This window comes from Ranitomeya imitator, chromosome 6 (assembly GCF_032444005.1).
Source record: "Ranitomeya imitator isolate aRanImi1 chromosome 6, aRanImi1.pri, whole genome shotgun sequence".
NCBI classification, from domain to species: domain Eukaryota; kingdom Metazoa; phylum Chordata; class Amphibia; order Anura; family Dendrobatidae; genus Ranitomeya; species Ranitomeya imitator.
Genome location: NC_091287.1, coordinates 537441262 through 537468205, shown reverse-complemented (window position 1 = coordinate 537468205; position 26944 = coordinate 537441262). Strand labels below are relative to the sequence as shown.

At 43.3% G+C, this 26944-nt stretch overlaps 1 protein-coding gene across 1 annotated transcript in view; it reads right to left on the bottom strand.

Annotated features, from left to right (window-relative positions):
* The window catches only part of EFR3A (EFR3 homolog A), a 176867-nt gene that overhangs the window by 52210 nt on the left and 97713 nt on the right, over positions 1–26944 (bottom strand). Inside the window, exons 9-12 of the mRNA XM_069731930.1 lie at positions 17322–17400; positions 15719–15854; positions 6917–7081; positions 2613–2724 (exon numbers count right to left, since the gene is read on the bottom strand). Of these exons, the coding sequence (XP_069588031.1) occupies positions 2613–2724; positions 6917–7081; positions 15719–15854; positions 17322–17400 (492 nt within the window). The remainder of the gene's footprint in view (positions 1–2612; positions 2725–6916; positions 7082–15718; positions 15855–17321; positions 17401–26944) is intronic.

The window sequence follows — 26944 nt, the reverse complement described above, 5'->3', positions numbered from 1 at the left end:
ATGGAAGTCTTAATCCCTTAATGACCAGAGGTAACTTTGGCTTTGCATTTTCATTTTTTGCTTCTCTTCTTCCCAGAGCCATAACTTTTTTATTTTTTGGTATAAATGGCCATGTGAGGGCTTGTTTTTTGCGGGAAGAGTTATAATTTTGAACACCACCATTGGTTTTATCATATCGTGTACTGGAAAACAGGAAAAAAAATTCAAAGTGCGGTGAAACTACAAAAAAAAAAAAATGCAATCCCAGTTTTTTTTTTTTTTAACTGTTCACAAAATGCTAAAACTGACCTGACATTTTGATTTTGATTCTCCAGGTCATTACGTGTTCATAGACACCAAACGTAAAGATTTTTAAAAAATGTAAATGGTGAAAAAAATCCAAACTGTGCCAAAAAAATTGCGCCATTTTCCATATTTTGTGATCTGGGGCTGGGTGAAGGGCTTATTTTTTACAGCGGCATTTAATGGGTTAATAGCGATTCCGGGCACATGTCAGCGGTTCATCGGGAAAGATGTGGGCTCTCTGCCGGAGCCCACATCAAAAGGAGGGAGACTGACATCGGCGTACGTTTACGGCAGATGTCAGAAAGGGGTTAAAACAGAGGCTGGACAAAGATCTGCAAGTGAGGTAATAGAAAAAAAAAAAGTAATTATGGTTTTTCATGCTTTTTTTCTACCCTTATGGGATAAATAATTTTAGATTTTATCTTATAACTGTGGCGATGGTGGATGTATTTTTCTATTTTCAGAATGGAAAAATAATCGAATCAAACTTTTTTCTTTTTAAATTAAAGAAAATAAAAATTAAAATATAAAAAAGTACCTTTTTTTTTTCCAGAAAGTATTTAATCCCTTTAGGCTATGTGCACACGTCAGGATTTCTTGCAGAAACTTCCTGAACAAAACTGGACATTTTCTGCAAGAAATCCGCATGCGTTTTTTTCGCGGTTTTGAAGCTTTTTTTGCACGTTTTTTTCCGGAGCTTCCCAATGCATTAAATAGCAGTAAAAACGTGAAAAATCCGCAAAATTAATGAAGATGCTGTGTTTTTTACCACGATGCGTTTTTTTCACGGAAAAAAAACGCATCATGTGCACAAAAATTGCAGAATGCATTAAAAATGATGGGATGCTTAAGTATGCGTTTTTTTAAGCATTTTTCCAGCGGAAAACAGCCGAAAAAACGCGAAAAAAATGCAAAAAAATCCTGAACGTGTGCACATAGCCTTAGTGAGCTTGGATCTGAGATCGCTTGTACAATAATGCTAAGGCGTTGCGGTATATTGCCGCAGGCACAAAGTACAAAGATGGCAGCAAATGACAATGGCACCCAAGTTGTTAAACAGTAATGATCAGAGCTTGCTTGCTTTTAGAAGCAGGTGCAGGCTGTACGTACAGCAGGCGCCTGCCCTGTATGGAGCGAGCGCTGCTCCTGAGCCCCACCCCAGTATTTGACTTGTGATGAACATATACATCACAGGCGGTTAGCGGTTTCTGAAGTCAGGTTGTGCAAAGTAGTATACGAAATGATCAGCTCTGCTACGCCGGATGACCTCAGCCTGGCCTGGTCTGTCTTGAAGAAAACCTTTACGTCTTGGCAATGAAAGCATGTTACCGTACATGTCAGATGGATTCTGCATTTCCTGATGATGCACGAAAAGGTGAAACGCGACTGAAAATGTTAACAATGGACGAAGACATCTGTCCAGGCAGGAGGGCAATGTTCTCTTCAGGATTTATTTTTTTAGGTTTTAAGCTGAGCACAATCTCCAAAGTTGTACATGACAGGTGGTCGGCTCCGGCCTCTCTGCTCGATCAACGCATTATCAGAACTCAAGGAAATACTGAAGGAAATACTGGTTCTCCTTGTGGGATCTACCTGAAGAGTAAGCGGGATTAAAAAAAAATAATAAAAAAGGAAAATTCTCTACTCCGGGAAGAAGATAATAGTCTTTAGTGCACCCATAGCCTGCAAGTCAATGTGTGACTTCAGGTATGGAGTCATCATCGATGATGGCGGAGGTGTGGAGACACATATCGCACCACAAGACACGAAACAAAACTATATTTCTAAGATATGCGATGCTACTGACGGAATGCACAGAATGGATAATAGGTGAGCATTCCGAAGTCATCCGAGTAAGGTCCGATTTTTTTTTTTTTTTGATGGACTAAATGGAAGAGTGCGATCCGGTTTACGGATGCAAAGCGGCCCCATAGAATAACATTGGTATGAATGCGATCCGATGTTTTATCAGATAGCACTTGGACCTAAAACTTGATCAACACGAGCACCAAGGATGGAGCTACATGGTGACTGTGACCGCGACACCTGTCGTGAGACCAACGTTCACTCAGCGATTCTGCTAAATGGCAGCAAGTAACAAGGCTCTATCCAATGAGGTTGGATCTTTTCAGAGTGGTTGTACCATTACCCTTGTGGTCTCAATGTGACCCCATTCACTTCTATTACTCGGAGATGTAGCAGCGGCACCGAGCCAACTTTAGTCCTGCGGTAGGTTGTCTCTGCCACAGCTGCCGTGAAGCCCCAAGCGTTATACACACAGAGCTGACCTCGGCTTCATGCTGCCCCACGTCTACTTGATCACTCACCCCAACTGACTTGTATCGAGCGTGTGTGAAGATCCAAAAACAGGTACTTTGCCCATGATAAACATCATAATCTCAGACCGCTGGTAGTCTGGTAAATTACTTCCAAAGAAACCTGAAAACGAAATAATAAAATAAATTAGATCAAGTAGAAATATCCAGAAAACAAAAAATTTACACCAGATTAGACAGTAAACACCTAAAAGTAGTAAAGGAAACAAAACACAGGGTTCAGCTGAAACAAACCTTTGGGAGGAGCACTGTGAAGGGGCAGGGTCTGCCAAGAGATGCTGATTGGCTTGTCATCCAAAGTCCACTTTACTAAGCACCTCCCACGTATCCTTTCCAGCTGAATCCAAGGAAACGTATATAGTCTTATCACTAAATCTCAGTTTAGTGAATTGAAATTGAATTGGATAGTGTATTGATCAACGATTATCAGTATTCCTATATAGAGCAAGATCAATATACTCTGGAGACTGTAATGAGTTGGCAGCATGGAGTCACTTATAAACAAGCTTTGAAAATAAGACACGTGCAACAACTAAGGGTTCATCCATATAGGATTATTGATAGGACAGATGGTGGGTTATGGCACATGGAGCTCCTAAAAGGTCGAGTAACAGAACCGCAGGCACTTTGTGTCTAAAAACAAATGTTGAGGGTAAATTTCTGATCTAAAACATTATGAGATGAAACATTATCAATACCATAAGTATCTCTTACAGTCTGTGAGCATAACAATGGACAAGCAACAGCTATCATGTGGGCCCATAGGAGGCATGGGGGGAAGAAATGAACTTCCCTCCCTTCCGGGTAAGCTGCAGCTGCTTATACCTCCAGGATTTCTTAAAATCTCATGCACAAGTCAGGTATTGAAGAAAGCAGACGGTTTGCTGCAAGCTAATAAGCAGCAGAAAAGGAGTCGTCTCCACTTGGTTGAAACCATAAAAAGGGAGATGATATAAATTCTTATTAAATGCATTGTTGTGTCACTATACATGTATCACTGAGCGCTGTGCACTTTTATTGTGCCATGCCGGGGATGACATTTTGACATTAGATGTCACTGTTGGATCTGCTCACGACAGGCAGGCGGTGATTGCTTGGTATCTCTAATAATAAAACCTGCAGACTATTTCCAAACCTCCAATGTTAGAACTGAAGGCTTCACTTGCTCTGTGTTATTACATGATAATTTTTTGGTTTTAATTTTGTCAGAAGCGTACTTATTTATACCGGCTCTGACAGCAGGCTTAATTGGCAAATTGACCTCCAAAATCTGAAATCTCTCACAAAAGCAAGTCTAGAAAAACATCACATGCTGAACTTAAAAGAAAAATGACAATTAAAATCAAAGACTTGTATAAATTACAAAGTATAAAGACGTGGAAACTGGAAAGACTGCAAAATAGTATATGATCTAAAATGTATTTAGAGGCAGTAATATAATACCCTACCCTGGTATACATGGCTCTTCATCCCTATCCTAGTATGCCTGGCCCTCTCATCCCTATCCTGGTATACATGGCTCCTCATCCCTATCCTAGTATGCCTGGCCCTCTCATCCCTATCCTGGTATACATGGCTCCTCATCCCTATCCTAGTATGCCTGGCCCTCTCATCCCTATCCTGGTATGCATGGCCTCCTCATCCCCATTCTGGTATACATGGCCTCCTCATCCCTATCCTGGTATGCACGGATCCCTCATCCCTATCCTGGTATACATGGCCTCCTCATCCCTATCCTGGTATGCACGGATCCCTCATCCCTATCATGGTATACATGGCCTCCTCATACCCATCCTGGTATGCATGGCCTCCTCATCCCTATCCTGGTATACATGGCCCCCTCATCCCTATCCTGGTATGCACGGATCCCTCATCCCTATCCTTGTATACATGGCCTCCTCATCCCTATCCTGGTATACATGGCCTCCTCATACCCATCCTGGTATGCATGGCCTCCTCATCCCTATCCTGGTATACATGGCCTCCTCATCCCTATCCTGGTATGCACGGATCCCTCATCCCTATCCTGGTATACATGGCCTCCTCATCCCTATCCTGGTATACATGGCCTCCTCATACCCATCCTGGTATGCATGGCCTCCTCATCCCTATCCTGGTATACATGGCCCCCTCATCCCTATCCTGGTATACATGGCCCCCTCATCCCTATCCTGGTATACATGGCCTCCTCATCCCTATCCTGGTATACATGGCCCCCTCATCCCTATCCTGGTATACATGGCCCACTCATCCCTATCCTGGTATACATGGCCCACTCATCCCTATCCTGGTATACATGGCCCCCTCATCCCTATCCTGGTATACATGGCTCCTCATCCCTATCCTAGTATGCATGGCCCCATCATCCCTATCCTGGTATACATGGCTCCTCATCCCAATCCTGGTATGCATGGCCCCCTCATCCCAATCCTGGTATGCATGGCCTCCTCATCCCTATCCTGGTATGCATGGCCCCATCATCCTAATCCTGGTATGCATGGCCTCCTCATCCCTATCCTGGTATACATGGCCCCCTCATCCCTATCCTGGTATACATGGCCCCCTCATCCCTATCCTGATATACATGGCACCCTCATCCCTATCCTGGTATGCACGGATGCCTCATCCCAATCCTTGTAGGCATGGACCCTCTCATCCCTATCATTGTAGTCATGGACCCTCTCATCCCTATCCTGGTAGGCATGGACCCTCTCATTGATATCCTGGAAGGCATGGACCCCCTCGTCCCTATTCTGGTATCATGGTCTCCCTCATCCCTAGCCTGGTAAGCATTGGTCCCCCTATGCCTGTCCTGGTAGGCATGGTTTCCCTCAGCCCTATCCTAGTATGCATGGCCCCCCTCATCCCTATCCTGGTATGCATGGCACCATCAGAAAAACAGTAGGAAAAAAAAAAAACAATAAACCTTTATACTTACCTTCCTGCGCTCCTTTCGCAGGAAGTCCTGTTTGGATGCCAGCAGCTGATTAATACATGTAAGCAGAGAATGGCAGGGACGTCATGCGACGCTTACAAGCCAAGGACAGCAGCCAGAATACTCACTGCTCTCCACTCCGGGACTGTGTGCATGGAGAGCAGTGAATATTCATTGCTCTTTATTAGTGAGTGTTAGCCGCAGCCGTCTGCCTTCTGCAGCTGCCAAGCCTTCACGTATGCCCACTACTAAAGGGAATGAATATTCACTGCATTCCATGCCTATGGGAGTGGAGAGCAATGAATATTCATTGCCTTAAGTAGTTGGCACATGCAAACGTCTGGCCAGAAGCTGACTGTTGCAGGTAACAGCTTGTCTGCTATTAAAGAGAAATGAATATTCACTGCCCTCCACGCCCATGGAATGCAGTGAATATTCATTTCTCTGTAGCAGTGGGAACAGGAGTTAACCGCAGCCACAGGCCCCTGCCTCCCCATCTCAGCCACCGCAAGTATATCAGGACTACAAGATGCACTCCCCATTTTCCTCCACATATTTGGAGAAAAAAAATGCAGTCTTACAGTCTCAAAAATAAGATATATTCTTGTACATAGTGGTAGTATTATAGTAGTTATATTCTTGTACATAGTGGTAGTATTATAGTAGTTATATTCTTGTACATAGGGAGCAGTATTATAGTAGATATATTATTGTACATAGGGGGCAGTATTATAGTAGTTATATTATTGTACATAGGGGCAGTATTATAGTAGTTATATTCTTGTACATAGGGGCAGTATTATAGTAGTTATATTCTTGTACATAGGGGCAGTATTATAGTAGTTATATTCTTGTACATAGGAGCAGTATTATAGTAGTTATATTCTTGTACATAGAAGGCAGTATTATAGTACTTATATTCTTGTACATAGGGGGCAGTATTATAGTAGTAATATTCTTGTACACAGGGGGCAGTATTATAGTAGTTATATTCTTGTACATATAGTCAGTATTCTAGTATTTACAGTATACTCTTGTACATGGGGACAGTATTATAGTAGTTATATTATTGTACATAGGAACAGTATTATAGTAGCTATATTCTTGTACATAGGGGGAAGTATTATAGTAGTTGTATTTTTTTCATGGGGGCAGTTTTATAGCACTCATATTCTTGTACATAAAAGCAGAATTATACGAAGATTTTGTCTATGAGGAATCATATTATATTACTATTGATTAATGTTTAAACTAAATGGTTTATACAAAATATAATAACCACAGAAAATATCAGGAAATATTCTGAAAAAAACAACAAAGCACATAGTAGTATAATAGGACAAGGTTATTTAAACTTTACCAATAGTCTGAATAATGGCATTCTGAACTATGCGCTCATCGCTTTCTTTAGAGCTGGAACTAAAGACGGCACTGCCTGCAGAACTTCTTCGATCCCCTAGCTCAAAGTCAACGCTCAGCGTCAAATGCTTCAGAAGGGTGTTGAACACCTCCAGCACTGTAGGACCTGTGAGATAGAGAAGATCATGTAATGTGACCCTGCATGACTGCAACTTAAATAAACAGAAAAAAATTCTAACCGATAGTACAGAAAATACAATAATAGAAACAATAAAAAATACATATGAAATGAAGACAAAATCTGTACAGTCACTGAACCAGCAGAGAATAGCGAACTCTGAAGTCTGCAGAATTATGAGTGCAGCTCTGGAATGTGTTACAAGTAGTAACTCAGGATCAGTAATGCAATGTATGTACACAGTGACTGCACCAGCAGAATAGTGAGTGCAGCTTTGGAGTATAATACAGGATGTAACTCAGGATCAGTAATGCAATGTATGTACACAGTGACTGCACCAGCAGAATAGTGAGTGCAGCTTTGAAGTATAATACAGGATGTAACTCAGGATCAGTAATGTAATGTATGTACACAGTGACTGCACCAGCAGAATAGTGAGTGCAGCTCTGGAGTATAATACAGGATGTAACTCCGGATCAGTAATGTAATGTATGTACACAGTGACTGCACCAGCAGAATAGTGAGTGCAGCTCTGGGGTATAATACAGGATGTAACTCAGGATCAGTAATGTAATGTATGTACACAGTGACTGCACCAGAAGAATAGTGAGTGCAGCTCTGGAGTATAATACAGGATGTAACTCAGGATCAGTAATGTAATGTATGTAAACAGGGACTGCACCAGCAGAATAGTGAGTGCAGCTCTGGGGTATAATACAGGATATAACTCAGGATCAGTAATGCAATGTATGTACACAGTGACTGCACCAGCAGAATAGTGAGTGCAGCTTTGGAGTATAATACAGGATGTAACTCCGGATCAGTAATGTAATGTATGTACACAGTGACTGCACCAGCAGAATAGTGAGTGCAGCTCTGCAGTATAATACAGGATGTAACTCAGGATCAGTAATGCAATGTATGTACACAGTGACTGCACCAGCAGAATAGTGAGTGCAGCTTTGGAGTATAATACAGGATGTAACTCAGGATCAGTAATGTAATGTATGTACACAGTGACTGCACCAGCAGAATAGTGAGTGCAGCTCTGGAGTATAATACAGGATGTAACTCCGGATCAGTAATGTAATGTATGTACACAGTGACTGCACCAGCAGAATAGTGAGTGCAGCTCTGGGGTATAATACAGGATATAACTCAGGATCAGTAATGTAATGTATGTACACAGTGACTGCACCAGCAGAATAGTGAGTGCAGCTCTGGAGTATGATACAGGATGTAACTCAGGATCAGTAATGTAATGTATGTACACAGTGACTGCAGCAGCAGAATAGTGAGTGCAGCTCTGGAGTATGATACAGGATGTAACTCAGGATCAGTAATGCAATGTATGTACACAGTGACTGCACCAGCAGAATAGTGAGTGCAGCTCTGGGGTATAATACAGGATGTAACTCAGGATCAGTAATGCAATGTATGTACACAGTGACTGCAGCAGCAGAATAGTGAGTGCAGCTCTGGAGTATAATACAGGATGTAACTCAGGATCAGTAATGTAATGTATGTACACAGTGACTGCACCAGCAGAATAGTGAGTGCAGCTCTGCAGTATAATACAGGATGTAACTCAGGATCAGTAATGTAATGTATGTACACAGTGACTGCACCAGCAGAATAGTGAGTGCAGCTCTGGAGTATAATACAGGATGTAACTCAGGATCAGTAATGCAATGTATGTACACAGTGACTGCACCAGCAGAATAGTGAGTGCAGCTCTGGAGTATAATACAGGATGTAACTCCGGATCAGTAATGTAATGTATGTACACAGTGACTGCACCAGCAGAATAGTGAGTGCAGCTCTGCAGTATAATACAGGCTGTAACTCAGGATCAGTAATGTAATGTATGTACACAGTGACTGCACCAGCAGAATAGTGAGTGCAGCTCTGGAGTATAATACAGGATGTAACTCCGGATCAGTAATGTAATGTATGTACACAGTGACTGCACCAGCAGAATAGTGAGTGCAGCTTTGGGGTATAATACAGGATGTAACTCAGGATCAGTAATGTAATGTATGTACACAGTGACTGCACCAGAAGAATAGTGAGTGCAGCTCTGGAGTATAATACAGGATGTAACTCAGGATCAGTAATGTAATGTATGTAAACAGGGACTGCACCAGCAGAATAGTGAGTGCAGCTCTGGGGTATAATACAGGATATAACTCAGGATCAGTAATGCAATGTATGTACACAGTGACTGCACCAGCAGAATAGTGAGTGCAGCTTTGGAGTATAATACAGGATGTAACTCCGGATCAGTAATGTAATGTATGTACACAGTGACTGCACCAGCAGAATAGTGAGTGCAGCTCTGCAGTATAATACAGGATGTAACTCAGGATCAGTAATGCAATGTATGTACACAGTGACTGCACCAGCAGAATAGTGAGTGCAGCTTTGGAGTATAATACAGGATGTAACTCAGGATCAGTAATGTAATGTATGTACACAGTGACTGCACCAGCAGAATAGTGAGTGCAGCTCTGGAGTATAATACAGGATGTAACTCCGGATCAGTAATGTAATGTATGTACACAGTGACTGCACCAGCAGAATAGTGAGTGCAGCTCTGGGGTATAATACAGGATATAACTCAGGATCAGTAATGTAATGTATGTACACAGTGACTGCACCAGCAGAATAGTGAGTGCAGCTCTGGAGTATAATACAGGATGTAACTCAGGATCAGTAATGTAATGTATGTACACAGTGACTGCAGCAGCAGAATAGTGAGTGCAGCTCTGGAGTATGATACAGGATGTAACTCAGGATCAGTAATGCAATGTATGTACACAGTGACTGCACCAGCAGAATAGTGAGTGCAGCTCTGGGGTATAATACAGGATGTAACTCAGGATCAGTAATGCAATGTATGTACACAGTGACTGCAGCAGCAGAATAGTGAGTGCAGCTCTGGAGTATAATACAGGATGTAACTCAGGATCAGTAATGTAATGTATGTACACAGTGACTGCACCAGCAGAATAGTGAGTGCAGCTCTGCAGTATAATACAGGATGTAACTCAGGATCAGTAATGCAATGTATGTACACAGTGACTGCACCAGCAGAATAGTGAGTGCAGCTTTGGAGTATAATACAGGATGTAACTCAGGATCAGTAATGTAATGTATGTACACAGTGACTGCACCAGCAGAATAGTGAGTGCAGCTCTGGGGTATAATACAGGATGTAACTCCGGATCAGTAATGTAATGTATGTACACAGTGACTGCACCAGCAGAATAGTGAGTGCAGCTCTGGGGTATAATACAGGATATAACTCAGGATCAGTAATGTAATGTATGTACACAGTGACTGCACCAGCAGAATAGTGAGTGCAGCTCTGGAGTATAATACAGGATGTAACTCAGGATCAGTAATGTAATGTATGTACACAGTGACTGCACCAGCAGAATAGTGAGTGCAGCTCTGGGGTATAATACAGGATATAACTCAGGATCAGTAATGCAATGTATGTACACAGTGACTGCACCAGCAGAATAGTGAGTGCAGCTCCGGAGTATAATACAGGATGTAACTCAGGATCAGTAATGCAATGTATGTACACAGTGACTGCACCAGCAGAATAGTGAGTGCAGCTCTGGAGTATGATACAGGATGTAACTCAGGATCAGTAATGTAATGTATGTACACAGTGACTGCACCAGCATTATAGTGAGTGCAGCTCTGGAGTATAATACAGGATGTATCCAAGCTTCAATACATGATATTTTTTGCAATTTAAAATTAAATACAAAAAAAATGTATACATGTGAACATAGTTCAGCACAAGGAATATGTGGCAGGGGGCATAGCAGACATTGTTCTCCTGCCCCCCTAATACTATCACTATTTTGGGAGCATATTTTGCCTTAATACCACATGACTGTTTTTCTGTCATTTGCACATCAATGCCAATAGTCTGATAACCGCCTTCTACAGAAATCCATAAAAGCATAAAAAAAAAAAAAGAATAGCATGCCTGACCTATCTATCGCAATTAACAACATCACGCTTTCCCCCGTACCTGAAGTCCGCTGCCTCGGAGTAACCCTTCACCCTGTCCTTCAAACCACACATCCAAGCTCTTTCCACCTCCTGTCGCCTCCAGCTCAAAAATATCTCCAGAATCTGTCCTTTCCTCAACCCCCAATCTACTGAAATGCTTGTGCATGCCCTAATCTCCCGCCTTGACTACTGCAACACCCTCCTCTGTGGCCTCCCTGCTAACACCCTTGCACCTCTCCAGTCCATCCTTAACTCTGCTGCCCGACTAACTCATCTCTCTCCTCGCTACTCCTCCACTTCCCCCCTCTGCAAATCTCTTCACTGGCTCCCATTCCCTCAGCGTATCCAGTTCAAATTACTAATACTAACCTACAAAGCCATCCATAACCTGTCTCCTCTATATACCTGAACTAATCTCCCGATATCTTCCCTCACGCGATCTCCGGTCCTCCCAAGACCTCCTTCTCTCCTCCACACTTATTCGCTCCTCCTCCAATTGCCTCCAAGACTTCTCCCGAATATCCCCCATCCTCTGGAACTCTCTGCCCCAACACGTCGACTATCAACCACAGTCGGATCCTTCAGATGGAACCTGAAAACTCATCTCTTCAGGAAAGCCTACAGCCTGCACTGACACCGCTGCCGCCTCATCACTACAGGAGATACCGCCTCATCACTACAGGAGATACCGCCTCACCAACACCGGAGCTACCGCCTCACCAACACCGGAGCTACCGCCTCACCAACACCGGAGCTCCTGCAACCCTCAACCTATTGTCTCCTCCCCCATAATCCTGTAGAATGTAAGCCCGCAAGTGCAGGGTCCTCGCCCCTCTGTATCAGTCTGTCATTGTTAGTTTGTTTACTGTATGTGATATCTGTAAGGCTACTTTCACACTAGCGTTTTCTGCAATCCGTCACAATGCGTCGTTTTGCAGAAAAAACGCATCCTGCAAAAGTGCTTGCAGGATGCGTTTTTTCCCCATAGACTTATATTGACGACGCATTTGCGACGGATTGCCACACGTCGCATCCGTCGAGCGACGGATGCGTCGTGCTTCTGCGGACAGTCGGAAGCAAAAAACGCTACATGTAACGTTTTTTGGTCCTGACGGACCGCTTTTTCCGACCGCGCATGCGCGGCCGGAACTCCGCCCCCACCTCCCCGCACCTTACAATGGGGCAGCGGATGCGCCGGAGAAATGCATCCGCTGCCTCCATTGTGCAATGCGCTAAACGCTAGCGTCGGAATCTCTCCCCGACGCATTGCGACGGGGAGATTCCGACGCTAGTGTGAAAGTAGCCTAACTTGTATGTAACCCCTTCTCATGTACAGCACCATGGAATCAATGGTGCTATATAAATAAATAATAATAATAATAGCATGCGATGTTCCTGGCTTGTGTACATGACACCTTAAAAGTTTGGGATCGGATGATCATTTTATCTAACCACTGAGTACATCGTTAACTTCAAGGGAAAACAAAAAGGATAAAAAGAAACGACAAACACAAAACTAAAAGCACACAGGCAATATGACAGAAAAAGAGACAATACAATTTTACAAAAGCAAGTGAAAAATAAATAAAAAATAAATAATAATAATCATTTTTCTTTTCTTCCCCATCTCCTGAACATGATGACCAGGAAAAAAAAAAGGTTTGTAAGAAGTTGAGCCCTGACTGCTAATCGGATCATGGTTTTCCTGCAGTTTTTGCCTCCGGTGTATATTATAGGAATCGTTCCGAACAGTAGATGGACGGTGATCATGTCTTCATGTGCCGCGGCGTCACAAGCTGTGCTCATCCTGCAGCCGGATCAGGACATTTCTGCATTTAGCTGCACCTTAGGTTTCTATGAATCATCCTCTGGGCGAGGGAAAGGATGATATAGTCAGACGCAGGCGGTGAGAGGAGCGTCAGGAAATCTTATTTTATTAACGTCAATGTAAGCGCTGGGACCTCAGGGATTTTTTTTACTTTAATGACTCCACGTAATATTATTCATGCAATAAATGGAGGTGTATAAATCACGAAAACTAAGGATCAGATTATCTTGGGCCTTAAAAGGAAATGCGATCAGAAAATTGCCTATAGTTTACATTATGATTATTATTTTTTTTTTTATGTGAAACATTTTTCAAAATATTGTTTTTCCCTCTAATCACTGTAATAAAACATTTCAGAAATCTTACAATTTCTATACTGCTCTCTAGGCCTTATATAAGACTCACTCTTCCTGTCCTGTATAGATGACTTTTCAGCAGCCCCATTATCATCACAGAAAGGATCACAATGACAGCGAACACCTTTATATACAGAAGATATTATCTATTGTGATTGGATCTTGCATTATATACGGTATATAGGGGTGTCATCACTCATTGTAAAGGAGGAGGAGGAGGTGAGCTGTGACATCACCTATTGTGAATGATGGATCCTGTGTTATCTACTGTATATAGAGGTGTTATCAGTCATTGTACAGGAGGAGGAGGTGAGCTGTGACATCATCTATTGTGAATGGTGGATCCTGTGTTATCTACTGTATATAGAGGTGTTATCAGTCATTGTACAGGAGGAGGAGGTGAGCTGTGACATCATCTATTGTGAATGGTGGACCCTGTGTTATCTACTGTATACAGAGGTGTTATCAGTCATTGTACAGGAGGAGGAGGTGAGCTGTGACATCTATTGTGAATGGTGGATCCTGTGTTATCTACTGTATATAGAGGTGTTATTAGTCATTGTACAGGAGGAGGAGGTGAGCTGTGACATCATCTATTGTGAATGGTGGATCCTGTGTTATCTACTGTATATAGAGGTGTTATCAGTCATTGTACAGGAGGAGGAGGTGAGCTGTGACATCATCTATTGTGAATGGTGGACCCTGTGTTACCTACTGTATATAGAGGTGTTATCAGTCAGTGTACAGGAGGAGGTGAGCTGTGACATCCCAAATTGTGAAAGTTGGATCAGAGCTGAGACGCCAGGGTCCCTTTTAATCCCTTAACGACCGCCGATACGCCTTTTAACGGCGGCAATTAAGGGTACTTATGCCTCAGCGAGGACAAATAAGTGTATAGGGCCCCCAGGGTCGGAATTTCTCCAGGGTTCTCCAGAGAACATGATTTGGGTTGATTTCTACAGACTCTAGTATTGCGGGCGCCATTATTAACGGAATAAATAACTGCGCACGTAAAAAAATAAAAAAAAAGTTCGATTTCCCATTTAATTTCATTCTCTTCTGACGTGACTGCACATTAGAGGAGAGAGAAATGGGGTCCCCCGATCCCCTCCCACCAGTACCTCCAGAGTTCTTACAACCCCCCATGGAGTCTTCTTCTGGGAGAAAATGGCAGGTTCATGTGCCCCGCTGACATCTGCTAGCCGACACCCGGCAACAATAGGAAATTTTTACTATTGGTTCATTTTGATCACTGTGCTATAGACCGTATCACAGTGATCAAAATAAAAAAAAATAGTATATCATGCCCCCTTTTATCAACCCCTTAGTTAGGGAATAATAATAAAAAAAAAATGTAATTATTTCCATTTTACCATTAGGGTTAGGGTTGGGCTAAAGTTAGGGTTGTGATTATGGTTTATTATGGATAGGGTTGCGTTCAAAAAGTCAAACGTTGCTCTCTCCCTTCTGAGCCCTGCCATGCGCCCAAACAGAGGCTTTCCCCCACATACAGGGTATCGTACTCAGGAGCAATTGCACAACAAATACTGTTGTCCATTTTCTCCTGATACCCTTGTGAAAACAAAAAAATAAAATTGGTTCCAAAGTAAATTTTTTGTGAAAAAAAAGTAAAATGTTCATTTTTTTCCTTCCACATTGCTTTAGTCCTCGTGAAGCACCTGAAGGGTTAATAAACTTCTTGAATGTGATTTTGACCACCTTGAGGGGTGCAGTTTTTAGAATGGTGTCACTTTTGGGTATTTTCTATTATATTGACCCCCAAAACTCACTTCAAATGTCAGGTGGCTCCTAAAAAAAAATGGTTTTGTAAATTTTGTTTGAAAAATTAGAAATCAATGGTCAACTTTTAACCCTTATAACTTCCCAACAAAAAAAAATATATATGTTTCCAAAACTGTGTTGATATAAAGGTGACGTGTGGGAAATGTTATTTATTAACTATTTTTTGTGACACCACTCTGATTTAAGGGCACATAAAATAAAAGTTTGAGATTTGTAAAAAATTTAGCAAAATTTCAGTTTTTTTCATAAATAAGCGCAAGTTATATCGAAGAAATGTTACCACTAACATGAAGTACAATATGTCACGAAAAAACAATCTCAGAATCACGGATTTGTTCTAGAGCTATAACCTCATAAAGGGACAGTGGCCAGAACTGTAAAAATTGGCTCGGTCATTAAGAACCAAATTGGCCCAGTCACTATGGAGTTAATATTCTTTGTATCCTATTACACAGAAGTTCTCTAGAGTTGAGATAGAAAGAAGAAAAAGAGGGTCACCATTTGTGCGGTATCACAGTGTGACGACAGAATACCGCGCAGCTGTAATGCTTGTGTGATAGTGACAGATGACAGCACTGTAAGATCACTCGCCCATCTTCTTACCAATAGACCCTTTTGCAGCAATAGCTACGGCCTCCAGGAGAACCTGCACGATTCCGGCTCGTATCCGAGGAGAATCCCTCTTATGTGAATCCAGGTGGCCGAGGATCTGCTGGATCACATGATGAGAGTACTGCGCCTGCAATACACAGAGAATACAGCGTTATCTGCGTCATTACCAGCAGGATCGTACACGGTCCACACAACAATACTAATAATAATTCTAGAACCTTATGTTTGCCTATAGAGGAAAAAAAAGGGGGGGGGGGAAATTCTGGCTTGCTCAGGCCAAGAGGCAGGCGACCCACTCAGGCCAAGAGGCAGGCGACCCACTCAGGCCAAGAGGCAGGCGACCCACTCAGGCCAAGAGGCAGGCGACCCACTCAGGCCAAGAGGCAGGCGACCTCACTCAGGCCAAGAGGCAGGCGACCTCACTCAGGCCAAGAGGCAGGCGACCTCACTCAGGCCAAGAGGCAGGCGACCTCACTCAGGCCAAGAGGCAGGCGACCTCACTCAGGCCAAGAGGCAGGCGACCTCACTCAGGCCAAGAGGCAGGCGACCTCACTCAGGCCAAGGGGCGGCGGCTCACTCAGGCCAAGAGGCAGGCGACCCACTCAGGCCAAGAGGCAGGCGACCTCACTCAGGCCAAGGGGCGGCGGCTCACTCAGGCCAAGGGGCGGCGGCTCACTCAGGCCAAGGGGAGGCGGCTCACTCAGGCCAAGAGGCGGCTCTCACAGGCCAAGAGGCGGCTCACTCAGGCCAAGAGGCGGCTCACCCAGGCCAAGAGGCGGCTCACCCAGGCCAAGAGGCGGCTCACCCAGTCCAAGAGACGACTCACTCAGGCCAAGAGGCGGCTCACTCAGGCCAAGAGGCGACTCACTCAGGCCAAGAGGCGACTCACTCAGGCCAAGAGGCGACTCACTCAGGCCAAGAGGCGACTCACTCAAGCCAAGAGGTGGCTCACCCAGGCCAAGAGACGACTCACTCAGGCCAAGAGGCGACTCATTCAGGCCAAGAGGCGACTCACTCAGGCCAAGAGGCGACTCACTCAGGCCAAGAGGTGGCTCACCCAGTCCAAGAGGTGGCTCACCCAGGCCAAGAGGTGGCTCACCCAGTCCAAGAGACGACTCATTCAGGCCAAGAGGCGACTCACTCAGGCCAAGAGGCGACTCACTCAGGCCAAGAGGTGGCTCACCCAGTCCAAGAGGCGGCTCACCCAGGCCAAGAGGCGGCTCACCCAGGCCAAGAGGCGACTCACCCAGGCCAAGAGGCGACTCACTCAGACAAATTCATCATTTGCAATTTTTTTTTTCTTTGTCTTGTGGTATTCACTGACATTTTGACCAAAATAATTAAAATGGCGCAAGTGGTTCTTGAATTTTGCACAAAATAAAAAAAAAAAAGCTCTTTATTTCTGTGACCTTTTAGTCCAAAAAAGTTGTACTTTTTGGCTAAAACAAAGCCAAATTTGCACATAAATACTGTATAAAAAGTACAGAAAATCACTCCACGCTGCGCATTTCAGGAATGTTTGCGTCAGACAGGAAATCTGACAGACCGTGAAATGGTTTCAAGCCGGCCTAAAAAGAGGAATAACATCACTCACCTGAATAGAGTACATGATAATCTTAAAACAAGAAACTGCAAACTCATTGGATTCCCACAGCTTGTGATGGTCCAGATGCCTGCGAAATAAAGAAAAAAAAAAAAGAATTAGGTATCTATTGAGGTTGGAAGATCATAAACGGGCTCAGTATTGCAATTCAAGGGTTAAACGTTTTCCATAACTTTTTTAAACTTTGTAATTTACTCTGGTCTTTAAAGGGGCAATCTGTCTCTGCCTACTTGCACATCAGGAGATGAGCAGTGGCGATGTCGTCACGTCTACATATCGGCAGGCTTGGATGCGTGAGTGGCAGGTATCATGCACTGGTGCCAATAAAAAGGACAGGTGCGTAGTAACATAGGCTGTTTGTGCAAGCGAGTGAGCCAGTAGACATCTGTGGATGACTCCTGAGGACCACCGGCAACATTCACCTCCAGATGCGGAAGTAGATGCAGCCAGATTATGCCTTTCATATACTCTAATGAAGTAAACAGACCTCTTTACTTCCCCTGACAGCGCATCGAGTGCCTAATCTCGGAAGCATTAGCTTAGCGCAAGCAGTAAGTGTTGCAGTGTGTGACTGCTGAAGACAGTGATTGACCGCAGTGGTCAGTTAACAAAACTCGAGGATTTTAAGCGATAAGTAATGGATTAATTCTTTATTTTATACCACTCTGTACACCAGAGCAGGTTTTCTAAAATTATGGAAATCTCCTTTAAAATAATTAAAAAAAAAAAAAAAAAAATTCGATCCGACTACAGTCACGACTAGTGGAAGCATGAGTTATACTAGTAAGTGGGCTCCTTCTAGTGGTGGCTGCAGGTACAACAATTTTGTCCTTTCACCCTAAGTTTATAAAGGAGGATTTAGATGCCACGGTCAACCCTGACGCGCACTGGTCCTTTGATGCATTGGCTTCAATCACTGATGGAATACCATGACACAAGTCCTATTTAGGCTGGAAACAGTGTTCCTCCTTGTGAACACACATGACTGCTTACTCTCACATGGCAGGCACAGTTAAGTATAAATCCAACCCACTTTTTGATTTATTGCCGTTCTGTATGTCTATGCTATGGTAGCTGTGCTTTTTTTTGCCTTTTCTTCTTTACGGAGAATGTTAGTAGATACAATACTGTCCGTGTAGCAGGAACAGCTTGTATCATTGAGGTGTAATGAGATTCCTTCTCCCTGTGGGAAGGATGCAGAATCTCTAGTCCGGAGCCTCTCTGTAGCACAGTTACCATGCCACTTAATTAAGTTACAGCTACCGTGCTCCGTCGTTATAGCACGCGCACAAAGCCCATCGCACAGGTCCAACTCATTAGACATTGTTAGAAAAGAGCACAGGAAAGCAGGCGACCTAGAGAATGAACATACAAGGGCTGTGCAAAAGTGTTAGGCAGCTGTGGGAAAACTTCTGCAGAGGAGGAATGTTCCCAAAAAATAGACGTGTTTATCAAAATGTAAAATGAAGGAACAATACGGAATTCTAAATCCCATCGATACTTGGTGACCGCCCGTCGCCTCCATCATTTCTCGGTTACTTGTAGTTTTTGATGGAACTCAGCAAGAGGTTGTTCCAAACATCTTGGAGAACTGACCCCAGATCTTCTGTGGATGTCACTTGTGCAGATCCGTCTGTCTCTTCATGTGATCCCAGACAGACGGCATGATGTGAGATCAGGGCTCGTAGTTTTGGATGAAATGATTCATTTTACCACATATTGTACGGAGATAAAATGTTAAACTACAAAAATGCAATTCCGCCATAATTTGCCTTTTGTTTTTCTTTGGGGGGAGGGGGAGCAAATGGCGTTCATGGTGCTGCGATTCTAAACTTGCTTTAATTGTTTTTCCTATTTACAGTGGGTACGGAAAGTATTCAGACCCCTTTAAAATGTTCCCCCTGTTTCATTGCAGCCATTTGGTAAATTCAAAATAGTTCATTCTTTTTCACATTAATGTACACTCAGTACACCATCTTGAAAAAAGAAATGTAGAATTTTTTGCAAATTTAATAAAAAAGAAAAACTGAAATATCACATGGTCATAAGTATTCAGTCCCTTTGCTCAGACACTCATATGTAAGTCACATGCTGTCCATTTCCTTGTGATCCTCCTTGAGATGGTTCTACTTCTTCATTGGAGTCCAGCTGCGTTTAATTAAACTGATAGGACTTGATTTGGGAAGGCGCACACCTGTCTATATAAGACCTCACAGCTCACAGTGCATGTCAGACCAAATGAGGATCATGAGGTCAAAGGAACTGGCCAAGGAGCTCAGAGACAGAATTGTGGCAAGGCACAGATCTGGCCAAGGTTACAACAGAATTTCTGCAGTACTCAAGGTTCCTAAGAGCACAGTGGCCTCCATAATCCTTAAATGGAAGAAGTTTGGGACCAGCAGAAGTCTTCCTAGACCTGGCCGTCCAGCCAAACTGAGCAATCGTGGGAGAAGAGCCTTGGTGAGAGAGGTAAAGAAGAACCTCAAGATCACTGTGGCTGAGCTCCAGAGATGCAGTAGAGAGATGGGAGAAAGTTCCACAAAGTCAACTATCACTGCAGCCTCCACCAGTCAGACCTTTATGGCAGAGTGGCCAGACGGAAGCCTCTCCTCAGTGCAAGACATATGAAAGCCCGTATAGAGGTTGCTAAAAAAACACATGAAGGACTCCCAGATTATGAGAAATAAGATTCTCTGGTCTGATGAGATGAAGATAGACCTTTTTAGTGATAAGTCTTAGCGGCATGTGTGGAGAAAACCAGGCACTGCTCATCACCTGCCCAATACAATCCCAACAGTGAAACATGGTGGTGGCAGCATCATGCTGTGATGTTTTTTAGCTGCAGGGACAGGATGAATGGTTGTCATTGAAGGAAACATGAATGCGGCCAAGTACAGAGATATCCTGGATGAAAACCTCTTCCAGAGTGCTCTGGACCTCAGACTTGGCCGAAGGTTCACCTTCCAACAAGACAATGACCCTAAGCACACAGCTAAAATAACAAAGGAGCGGCTTCAGAACAACTCTGACTATTCCTGACTGGCCCAGCCAGAGCCCTGACCTAAACCCAACTGAGCATCTCTGGAGAGACCTGAAAATGGCGTCCACCAACCTTCACCATCCAACTTGACGGAACTGGAGAGGATCTGCAAGGAGGAATGGCCGAGGATCCCCAAATCCAGGAGTGAAAAACTTGTGGCATCATTCCCAAGAAGACTCATGGCTGTACTAGCGCAAAACGGTGCTTCTACTCATTACTGAGCAAAGGGGCTGAGGACTTATGACCATGTGAGATTTCAGTTTTTCATTTTTAATAAATTTGCAAAAATTTCTACATTTCTGTTTTTTTCTGTCAAGATGGGGGTGCAGAGTGCGCATTAATGAGAAAAAAAATGAACTTTTTTTGAATTTACCAAATGGCTGCAATGAAACAAAGAGTGAAAAATTTAAAGAGGCGTGTGCATGTGTGTGTGTTTATATATATATATATATATATACGGTATATATTTAATCTTTTTATATAAGGGGTTTACTGTCAAAACGTGCTACATTTTACCTGCGGGCAGCTAGGAATGAATATATCACATCACTAAATTAAACTATTAATGGGACCATTAAATATGACAATCGCTCCAACTACAAACAATACAAGTTCTGGAAATAAAAAAAAAATAGATCAGTAAGCAATAACTTTATAGCTGCAGTGACATCGGTTTATCTTCAGGTAAATGTTACCCTTGGAAACAAAATGACAGGCTAATACCACGGGGTAAAAAGGGCGTCATTTTGATCAATAAAAGGCGGACATCACATCCTGTGGGACATAATCAATAATCTAACTTGACAGAGTGGATACCAATTATTTTCAGGTCTTAAGGCTTAACATGGCAGTAACTAGAATTTACCAGTCATTACCCAGGAAAACCTGAACAGGGAATACTACTCAAAAATATTGTTTAAGGACTTTTACCCCAAAGGAAAAATAAATATTAATACGGTGTGTTTTTTGAAAATCCACTGGGAAAATCTGATTTATTACTACCGGGAGGACTCTTGTTCTGGATCCTTACGAACCAGTGGAAAGCAGCAAACGGCAGCAACTAGTCCATCCTTATTCACATACTTTCATTCCCCTCAGCACCACTGTCTTTCTGGGCCCCTGCGGCCAGACTGATGGGCTGTGTCGCAAAATCCATTTTTTGGTTCTCTGCCTGAAAATAGTCAAATTCTATTACATGTAATCTATAGGTTTATCACTCCCTCTTGTGCTACATCATCACCATCAAATCTCCTTTCAGGTTTGGTAACAGTAAATATAGTCTCTAGTAAGTTGCTTAATCAGTCTCCTCACCCTCCTGGCAGCAGTATGTATAGGACATAGTAAATAGTCAGTCAGTCTCCTTCACCCAGTGGCAGTTACAAATAAAGTACCCATAAAATTGCCTTTTTACTTCCCCTATAGCAGCGGAATATTTTATAGCAGCTGAATATTTTTTCAATAAAGAGTTCCACAATCAGTCTCCATCTTCCACTGACAGCTGCAAATAAAGGCCTACGCAAGTTCTCAGCCTCCTTCCCTTTCTGGCAGATCTACATATTGCCCACGGTGAATTTCCAGTATGTCATTTTCCCTCTCTACCAAGTCATGAATATCCTGTAGGATGTTATGGAAGTTATAAATATAGACCCCAGTAAGTTACACACGTGGTCAAAAATGATTAGTACCCCTTGGTTAATGCACACATGCTTCCACAGAAATAACTTGAATCTGACAAAAATAATAATAAATAACAAATATATGAAAATGAACAAATGAAAGTCAGACATTGCTTTTCAACCATGCTGTGAAGAAACCAGATTATATCTTAATTACCAAGACGACTATGTTTTTCAAAACCAAGAAGAATTGACTTTTTATCTGTATATTGGCTTGTAGATTTAAGTGCTTTTTTCTGGTGAGTCAAGAAGAGACTTGCAAACTGATATACCATTTAACATACTGTGTAAGTCTGTAATACATATTGTGTGTTTATCTTTGTTTATTGTGTGCTGAAATGCTAATTGTGTATTGTATTCTGGAACAAGCTGGTTGACTTGGAAAGTCGATAGGGAAAGGCTGTGAGGGGGACAGAAGGACACTGAGTAATTTTAAAAATAGCTTACATGACTCGGGTATAAAAAGACTCACAGATCTCATCACTAGTAACACTGAGCTACCAGCCGGACATTCTGCAAAACACCCAATGGACGAGAGACAGGACTGCAGCCAATTCATCATGGCACCATCACGAGGGACACGGATCTATGATTCGATAGGAAGCAAGCTAGGGGTTTTCAGCTCTGGTTGGAAGGATACAGATGTGATCCATTGAGCATCGCTGAACCATGGAAATGTTTGGAGAAAGCCAGGTTTGGGACTCGCTGGTCACCTCGTTCCATGGAGATGGTCGGACAAGCCAGGTGGTGACTCTCATGTCAACTGGGTTTGGACCTTGTATGGACTCTATGGACTGTTCTCAGTCATCTCCCTACACTTATTACCTCTTCTCTGTGTGTATCACAGGTGAAATAGCGATCGTGGGAGCTCTGACGTATCATCTATCATCCCGGTGAGTCAGCGGAAGGGTGAGACCCTGTAATGTGCACCCTCTTGGGGGTAATTGCTGGGACTGTTCTGTTTGCTATTGTGTGTTGTGGTTTAATAAAGTATTGCCACACTGTTTTACCCTAACCCTGCGTTGTCTGTCTAGTGACCCTCCCACAGGGCGAGAGCTCGGGCGTTCAGTGGTATGAGCCCTGGTCCATGCAGTCTTGCTAAAGGCAGGCGGGCGAGCGGACGAGAGCACCCATTGACCAGGTTTCTGCACACATGCTTCCACAGAAATTTTAAAAAAAAATAACACTCATGAAATAGGCTTGGACAGAAATGATGGAACCCTTAACTTAATATTTTGTTGAACAACCTTTTGAGGCAATCACTGCAATCCAACATAGTAATATAGTTAGCAAGGCCGAAAAAAGACATTTGTGCATCTAGTTCAGCCTGTATTCCATCAGAATAAATCCCCAGATCTACGTCCTTCTAAAGAACCTAATAACTGTAAGATACAATATTGTTCTGCTCCAGGAAGACGTCCAGGCCTGTTTTGAACCCCTTGACTGAGCTCGCCATCACACCTCCTTAGGCAAGAAATTCCAGATTCTCACTGCCCTAACAGTAAAGAATCCTCTTCTATGTTGGTGGAGAAACGTTCTCTCCTCCAGACGCAGAGAATGCCCCCTTGTGACCGTCACCTTCCTTGGTATAAACAGATCCTTGGAGAGATATTTGTATTGTCCCCTTATATACTTATAGTACACTAGATTGTGACCCGATTCTAACGCATCGGGTATTCTAGAATATGCATGTCCCCGTAGTATATGGACAATGATGATTCCAGAATTCGCGGCAGACTGTGCCCGTCGCTGATTGGTCGAGGCAACCTTTATGACATCATTGTCGCCATGGCAACCATTATGACATCATAGTCGCTGTGCCCGTTGCCGATTGGTCGAGGCCTGGCGGCCTCGACCAATCAGAGACGCAGGATTTCCTGGACAGACAGAAAGACAGACAGAAAGACAGACAGACGGAAAACCCTTAGACAATTATATATATACTAGATTGTGGCCCGATTCTAACGCATCGGGTATTCTAGAACATGCATGTCCCTGTAGTATATGGACAATGATGATTCCAAAATTCGCGGCAGACTGTGCCCGTCGCTGATTGGTCGAGGCAACCTTTATGACATCATCGTCGCCATGGCAACCATTATGACATCTACGTCGATACTGTGCCCGTCGCTGAATCAGAAACGTGGGATTTCTACGTCCTTTATGACATCATCGTCGCTGTGCCCGTTGCTGATTGGTCGAGGCTGCCAGGCCTCGACCAATCAGAGACGCGGGATTTCCAGGACAGACAGACAGAAAAACCCTTAGACAATTATATATATAGATAGATTCCTGTAATGGTCAATGAGACTTCTGCTCCTGTCCACAGGTATTTTGGCCAGTCCTCAAGAGCAAACTGTTCCAGTTTTCTCGTGTATGAAGGTTGCCTTTTCCAGATGGCATGTTTCATCTCTTTCTAAAGATGCTCAATAGGATTTAGGTCAGGGCTCATAGAAGGCCACTTCAGAATAGTCCTGTTTTCCTCTTAGCCATTCTTGGGGTGTTTTTAGCTGTGTATTTTCGGTCATTATCCGGTTGTAAGACCCATCTCCTGCGACTGAGACCACGCTTTCTGACACTGGGCAGCACATTTCTCTCTAGAATCCCTTGATAGTCTTGAGATTTTATTGTACCCTGCACAGATCCTTGACACCCTGTGCCGGATGCAGCAAGGCAGCCCCAGAACATAACAGAGCCTCCTCCATGTTTCACAGTAGGGACAGTGTTCTTTTCTCGATATGCTTCATTTTTTTCGTCTGTGAACATAGAGCTGATGTGCCTTGCCAAAAAGTTCCATTTTTGTCTCATCTGTGCATAGGACATTCTCCCAGCTTTGTGACTAGTCAACATGTAGTTTGGCAAATTCCAGTCTGGCTTTTTTATGATATTTTTTCAACGCTGGTGTCCTCCTTGGTCGTCTCACATGAAGTCCACTTTGGCTCATACAACAATAATCTTTATATTTATAATACTAATCTTTATTTTTATATAACGCTAACATATTCCGCAGCGCTTTACAGTTGTACACATCATCATCGCTGTCACCGATGGGGCTCACAATCTAAATTCCCTATCAGTATGTACCCGGAGGAAACCCATGCAAACACGGGGAGAACATACAAACTCTTTGCAGATGTTTTTCTTGGTGGGAACTGAATCCAGGACTCCAGCGCTGCAAGGCTGCAGAGCTAACCACTGAGCCACCGTGCTGCCCTCGACGGATGGTGCGATCTGACACTGATGTTCCTTGAGGTTGAAGTTCACCTTTAATCTGTTTAGACGTTTTTCTGGGCTCTTTTGTTACCATTCGTATTATCCGTCTCTTTGATTTGTCATCAATGTTCCTCCTGCGGCCACGTCCAGGGAGGTCGGCTACAGTCCCATGGATCTTACATTTCTGAATAATATGTGCAGCTGTAGTCACAGGAACATCAAGCTGCTTGGAGATGGTCTTATAATTTTTACCTTTAACATGTTTGTCTGTAATTTTCTTTCTAATCTCCTGAGACAACTCTTTCCTTCGCTTCCTCTGGTCCATGCTGAGTGTGATACTCACCATGTCACCACACAGCACAGTGAGTATCTGTAGCCCTATATACCGGCCACCCACTGATTCCAGGATTGTAGACCCCTGTGATGGTAGTTAGTGGACACACCGCAATTTATCATGTCCCTTTTGTCACATTACTTTCAGGGGTACCATCATTTCTGTCCAGGCCTATTTCATGAGTTTTATTTATTTATTTTTTTTAATTCTGTGGAAGCATGGATGAAAAGCAAAGTCTGACTTTCATTTGTTCATTTTCATAGATCTTTTATTTATTATTACTTTTGTGAGATTCAAGTTATTTCTGTGACCATTGTGGGGTTTTCTGTCATTAAACGAGGGGTACCAACAATTTAGACCACTTCTGTACCAAGCTCCTCAACCTCTTGGCCGCTTTACATGTAGTCCTCAATACATTCTTCCAATCCATATCCTCTCCACTCTCTGAAAGTCAATCTTTCCGTCACGAGCTTATAAATAAAATATTGGTCTCCAGTAAATTCCATACATAGACTCCTTCCCCTTCTGGCAGCTTTACATATAGCTCTGGGAAAATTCCCTGTCTGTATTTTTTTCCTCTGGCAGTTTTGACTATAGTAGGAATAAATTGCCTGTTCCTTTCCCCTTTGGCAGTTGTGAATATAATTCCAGCTTCTGAATCCATCTTCTTCTCCCTCTGGCAGTAAGTAACACAGTAAGTTCCCTAATCAGTCTCCATCCTTCTTTGACAGCTGTAAATTAAAGTGTCCAGTAAGTTCCCAGTCTCATTCCCCTTCAGACAGCTATATATCTATACATAGTTCACAGTTAATTTCTAGCCAGTGTTTCTCCCTCCCTGACAGTTATAAATACAGCACCCATTAGGATGCCAGTTTCTTTCCAACCAAGAAATTGTAAATGTATGCTCCAGTAAGTTCCGGTGCTCCTTGTCCTTCTGGCAGCTGTATATATACAACTTAGCAAGATCCCCAACCGTATCTACCGTAACAGAGACTGGCGGGGGGACGGGGAGAGGTGCGCTCTGCTCTTCTGTGCTGCTCCAACCCTGCCACTTACTGCAGCCAGTGATCAGGACATCGGACCGCCGGGCCGCCCACTTCCTCTCGTCCAGCGAGGCGGCAGGGACAGAAAAGATTTAGGAGCTGCTGATAATCTTAATGTGAGTGTCCTGAGCTGGATCACAGAAAGCCCCAAAGTTGTACCTAGGAAAAAAGAAGCTGCTAAAAGGCAAGCATAAATAGAATTCAGAAGAAAAAAAAAAAAGCTGTGTCCACTCTGCTCCAATGCCACTAAGGGTGCGTGTCCACTGTCTGGATTTACGGCGCTTTGGACGGAGTGGAAAACCCGCTTT